At 46.4% G+C, this 6,000-nt stretch overlaps 1 protein-coding gene across 1 annotated transcript in view; it reads left to right on the top strand.

Moving 5' to 3' along the window:
• dlgap3 (discs, large (Drosophila) homolog-associated protein 3) overlaps window positions 1–1,204 on the top strand; it is a 194,446-nt gene extending 193,242 nt beyond the window's left edge. The window contains 2 exon segments of the mRNA XM_042077316.1: window positions 1–572; window positions 638–1,204. The exon segment at window positions 1–572 is cut by the window's left edge and continues 340 nt beyond it. Of these exon segments, the coding sequence (XP_041933250.1) occupies window positions 1–47 (47 nt within the window). The 3' untranslated portion in view covers window positions 48–572; window positions 638–1,204.
• The last annotated feature ends 4,796 nt before the right edge of the window (window positions 1,205–6,000 follow it).

Below are 6,000 nucleotides of genomic sequence, written 5' to 3'. Positions count from 1 at the left end.
CCGACAGCATCGAGATCTACATCCCCGAGGCCCAGACGCGCCTGTGAACACACACACACAGACACACACACACACACACACACACACACATACACTCATATGCTGGGTGTCTCATACACACATCACGGTCTACATCCCTGTAGTCCATACACACAGACACAGACACACACACAGACACAGACACACACACACACACACACACAAAAACACACACACGCAAACATACACACACACTGATATCAACCTCACCAACCTCAAGCTCAAACCTGCTTCTCACAGTCTCCTGATAGCAAGTGACACACACACAAACACACACACACACACATATAATGGGCTGGCCTGACCATCCCCACTGAACCCCACACCAAAATGTGTGTGTGTGTGTGTGTGTGTGTGTGTGTGTGTGTGTGTTCTCCCAACCTTTTTCCCATTGGTGAATGAGACACGCATGTAAAGGGCAGACTAGCCAGATCAGGAGACAGAGAGTGTGTGTAGAGGAAAGGAGTGTGTGTAGTGGGTGTGTGTAGTGGAAAGGAGAGTGTGTGTAGAGGAAAGGAGTGTGTGTGTAGTGGGTGTGTGTAGTGGAAAGGAGTGTGTGTGTAGTGGGTGTGTGTAGTGGAAAGGAGACTGTGTGTAGAGGAAAGGAGAGTGTGTGTAGTGGAAAAGGAGGTCATTTATTGTTCCCTGAGCGAGTTGATAAAGCCTTCCTATAAATGCATGATCTCACAGCTGTGGTGGCTGAGTTCATCCCACAGTCACTTAAGAAAATAGGGCTCCACTGGTGTGTGTGTGTGTGTGTGTGTGTCCATTCAGCATACACAACCCCCCTCGGTCATTTGAAAAGAATGGCATCTTCACGCAGCACCACCCAGCACCAAGAGCATACATCACAGGTCCCGGGTCAGTGTCCCTGCTCTGAATAACACCAGACGCGGTCTTTGAGCTGAGGATTGAACGGATGCAGATGTAGATAGATCCCGTCACTGTGAAGCAGTAGCACCAGAGCGCCCTCTCTCTGTCGGGAGTAAGACAGAAGACACAAGCAGAAGATGCCCTCAGTGAAAACTCAGGCTGGCTGAAGCCAATATGTGCAATACAATACAGCAGTAACCCTCTGCACCTCTCCTCCTGTCCTCTCCTCTCTCTGCTCTCCTCCTCTTCTCTCCTCCTCTTCTCTCCTCCTCTTCTCTCTCATCCTCTTCTATGCTCCTCTTCTCCTCATCTCTTCTCTCTCCTCTCTCTCCTCCTCTCCTCCTGTCCTCTCTTCTCTCCTCCTCCTCCTCTTCTCTCCTCTTCTCCTCTCTCTCCTCCTCTTCTCTCTTCTCCTCCTCTTCTCTCCTCCTCTTCTCTCTTCTCCTCCTCTCCTCCTCTTCTCCTCCTCTCCTCCTCTTCTCTCTTCTCCTCCTCTTCTCTCCTCCTCTTCTCTCTTCTCCTCCTCTCCTCCTCTTCTCCTCCTCTTCTCTCTCCTCCTCTTCTCTCTGCTCCTCTTCTCTCCTCCTCTTCTCTCTCATCCTCTTCTATGCTCCTCTTCTCCTCATCTCTTCTCTCTCCTCTCTCTCCTCCTCTCCTCCTGTCCTCTCTTCTCTCCTCCTCCTCCTCTTCTCTCCTCTTCTATCCTCTCTTCTCCTCTCTCTCCTCCTCTTCTCTCTTCTCCTCCTCTTCTCTCCTCCTCTTCTCTCTTCTCCTCCTCTCCTCCTCTTCTCCTCCTCTCCTCCTCTTCTCTCTTCTCCTCCTCTTCTCTCCTCCTCTTCTCTCTTCTCCTCCTCTCCTCCTCTTCTTCTCCTCTTCTCTCTCCTCCTCTTCTCTCTGCTCCTCTTCTCTCTGCTCCTCTCCTCCTCTCCTCCTCTTCTCCTCCTCTTCTCTCCTCCTCCTCTTCTCTCTCCTCCTCTTCTCTCTGCTCCTCTCCTCCTCTTCTCCTCCTCTCTTCATCTTCTCACTCCTCTCCTCTATCTTTCTCCCCTCCACTGAAGAAAGTCTGCTTGCCCCTCTACCAATCTTCTCCTCTGCTCCTCTCCTTTTCCCTCTTCTCTCCTCCTCTCTCTTCTCTCTCCTCCTCTCTCCTCTCTCCTCTCCTCTCCTCTCCTCTCTCTTCTCCTCTCTCCTCCTCTCTCTCCTCCTTTTCCCTCTTCTCTCCTCCTCTCTCCTCTCCTCTCCCCTCTCCTCTCCTCTCTCTTCTCCTCTCTCCTCTCTTCTCTCTCCTCTCCTCTCTCCTCTTCTCTCCTCCTCTCTCCTCTCCTCTCTCCTCCTCTCTCCTCTCTCCTCCTCTCCTCCCTCCTCTCCCCTCCTCTCTCCTCCTCACTCCTCCTCTCCTCTCTCCTCTCTCCTCCTCTCTCCTCTCCTCTCCTGGGGGGAGGCTGTGTGGGGCAGGGGGGGGGGGGTTCACTGCTTTACATACTGTACAGCTAACCCAATTTCACAGCCGACCGGCTAGGAGGGGGCAAAGACACAATGAGATAGCGTAAACGCCTGCCCCATCGTTCCACTACTCAAACACACTCTCAGACTACTCTATCTGTTTGTGTGTGTGTGTGTGTGTGTGTGTGTGTGTGTGTGTGTGTGTGTGTGTGTGTGTGTGTGTGTGTGTGTGCATGTGCGTGTGGTGAGGTGATACTCACTGCACATTCCCACTTTCTTTTGCTTTTAACACGCCACCTCTCTCCTGTAGAGAGGAGGATCCTAATGCGGAGGTACTCCCTGGATGGTCATACCATCTGTCAGTCATCTACAAGATCCAATCAGATTTCTGCCTGTTGAGGTGCAAATACAAAGAATCAGAGGAATTTTGAGTGTTATGAGATAGAAAAAAGATCTGAGGATCGTCTGTTGTTTTGCGTGTAAAGTTCAAATGATGCTGTTTTGTTTGATACCTTATAGAGGGTATAGACCCAAAACAATAGTGGGCTATAATGTTGGCACACAACATATTTATTTCTCCATTATGTGTGTGTGTAAGCATGTGTGTGTATTTGTATGTAAGGTCAATGGAAGGTCGAAATCTTTACTTTCATAATTCCCACTAATATCCCATTTCCTCAATCTGAGACCATAAGGAATTTATGCTTTGCATGAACCAACAGAGACTTTTTTGAAACTTGTAAATCGGAATGGGATTGAATATGGAATATTTTACTGGGCAAATGTATATTTTATAAAGTTACTATGTTTCTAGATTAGCTCAACTATGAATATACATATAGATATATAAATAGTGGTGTACAGTTGAGATGCACAGAACATTGTGAGATACTACTGAGATATATTTCAGAATTTAAATATAACTGGGGTGTAGCGAGGCAACCTGGTTATTTGCCATATCTGGACTTGAGTACGAAATCTGAGAGAAATCTGATCTTCAGCTCATCTAACTGACAAGGACCCTGAACAACTAGACTAAACAGATCTGACAAGGACCCTGAAGAAGTCGACTCCACAGATCTGAGGAGGGTTTCCACAAAGAGCTGTCTAGCAGAGGAGGTCCCTCTGGCCCCCACTGAAGACTGAAACCATCTCTTGGACGAGGAAGTGGAGCTTGTTCAGTCATCATTGTTGTTATGAGTGTTTGGTATTCAGAAACCTTCCCCAGATTAACACAACTGTGATATGATATGATCCCCCCCCCCTCTCTCTCTCTCTCCCCCTCTCTCTTTCTCTCATCCCGTGTGCTGGATTGTCTCATCCCTGAAACTACGAGATGATTCAGGACTGGACGCAGTGGAGCCAGACTCTATCTGGCTTTAATCTCGATCTCAGACATCTTGTGCCTGGCCAGCAGAATTAGTGGCCTTTTCTCCCAGAGAGACCTGGTACAGACTCTGCTTTAGATAATAATACACTAATGTAACTAGCCTGGAGCATTTATTTAGCCTGAGGAGTGTTTTGTGAGATTAGGAAGGCCTAACTTACCTCTACAGTGGGCTTGTATCCCTGTAACCTGCATGCTATTTTTATTTTTATTTTTTTTGAAACTGACGCTTACCAGTGCTTAGTTTCCCATGGCGACCGTCAGGCTTCTCACTTCCTACTTCTTCTGTTTGGGACAAATGATGTGACATTCGATGACTTCATCGCTTGCACTTACACACTCACACACTCACTCACTCACACACACACACACACACACACACACACACACACACACACACACACACACACACACACACACACACACACACACACACACACATTCCCATATGATGTGGGCGCACACACAGTCTCTCTGAGGAGGCATAAACACACCTCTGTAGCTTGTGTGGTGGACACATCTGAAATCCATGGTCTTTGAGGTTTGGTTCTTTGGTTTGACCAATAGTGTCCTGCCTGCTGATCTACGGCACACAGCCTGCATGTGTGTGTGTGTGTGAGGAAGAGGAGGAGGAGGAGGAGGAAGGGCATCAGCCGGCTCTGTTGCATTCTTGCAGGACCTGGCTGTTTCTCCGTGGACATCGGACTTGTGCCATGACACTTCAACTTCAACTGCTAAAACAAACACGCATGGACACACATACACACGCACACACAAGCACACACACACACACACAAACACACGCCCCAGACAGTGGACGGCTCTGGGTCTGATTTTCACCAGGTCAGGACCACTGCAGCTGTGGAGTCCAGCAGTCTCTGGGATTAGCACTTTACAAACAAAAAAGAAAAGAAAAAAACACAAAAAAGACATTTTACGCAGATTAAAAAGCACAAAGGACTACTCTCTCTCTCTCTATACTTTCTCCACTGTGAAGGACTTCAAGCTAAAGAAAATAAAAGCCTCTTAGGAGAGATGCATTATGACGCCACCTAGTGGAAGACTTCATACACAGATCCCACTCTTCACCTCCAGGTTTTCTGGAACACAACAAACTGTTGGACAAACTCATTCCATTAAACTGTTGGACATCTTTGCACACATTTCTCTCTCTTTCTCTCCCTCCCTCTCTTTCTCTCCCTCTCTCTCTTTCTCTCCCTTCCTGTATGCTTTGTTTAAGTTCACTTGTTCTCTCTCTCATTCTCTCTCTCTTTCACTATCACTTCTCTCTCTTACGCATCTTCTTGTGAGTAAACATACACACCTTGTTTTTTCTGCTGGCCTCGAGTAGGTTCGTATTCAATGTATTTGGAGACAAGTTACTATTTGTCAACAACTGTACAGACCTTGAAATGCTGGATCTTTCCTAAGCAAGCCTGAGGTGCTGGTTATCGTGGTCAGTTAATGTAACATTCAAACAACTCCATGGCACCGTAGGTCAGGGGGCCACATTTTAACCCGTCAGCAAAAAAAATAGAAGATGGAAAATGGAACAGACTCATTCACTACTTACCTCTCTGCCTCAACTCAACTCCGCTCTCAAACATGGCCTCTGAAAACAAGGACTGACACACTCTTTCAGTAGTCCCAAACTACAAAACTACAAACATTCATAAAAAAAACACCACTACAGTTTGTTTATTCATTTGTTTGTTTGATTTTTCAACAACAAAAAAACTATTTTGGTGTGTGTTTGTGCGCTTATAGACTGCGTGAACGCCAATCCATTTGGTTTTGTTGTTTTTTTTCTGAAGCTGAGTGTAGGCCGGAACACCTGTAGTTGTAGTGTGGTGTTCTGTTGCCGGTGGCGACGGTGAGCTGGTTTTAGGCTCTTTCTCTTTTCTGTAGCGCTGCAGAGCTGATAGCCGTGTGTGCTAATAAACGCACTGTGATGCCGTCGACCTCCCCCGTGGTAACTAAAATCACTCTTCTGCAACAAGCAACCTGCTGAAGTTCATGGGTCATAGAACACTGAAAAATTACTGTGTAATTTAAATTCAAGAACAAATAACCTTATCACACTTAGTTTTATTATGTACATACCACCTATTGCTACTCAGTTACTTGTTATTAATATTATATGGATTGTTATGATGACCATTGTTGTTATTATAATATTGCTACTATTATTACTACTATTATCATTACAATTAAATGTTATTTCAATTACGATCATGGATAATCTATTCAGTATTCAG

Source organism: Alosa sapidissima, chromosome 21, assembly GCF_018492685.1.
Source record: "Alosa sapidissima isolate fAloSap1 chromosome 21, fAloSap1.pri, whole genome shotgun sequence".
Lineage (NCBI taxonomy): Eukaryota > Metazoa > Chordata > Actinopteri > Clupeiformes > Clupeidae > Alosa > Alosa sapidissima.
The sequence above is the reverse complement of the archived record's forward strand: the minus strand, read 5'-3'. Positions and strand labels throughout refer to the sequence as shown.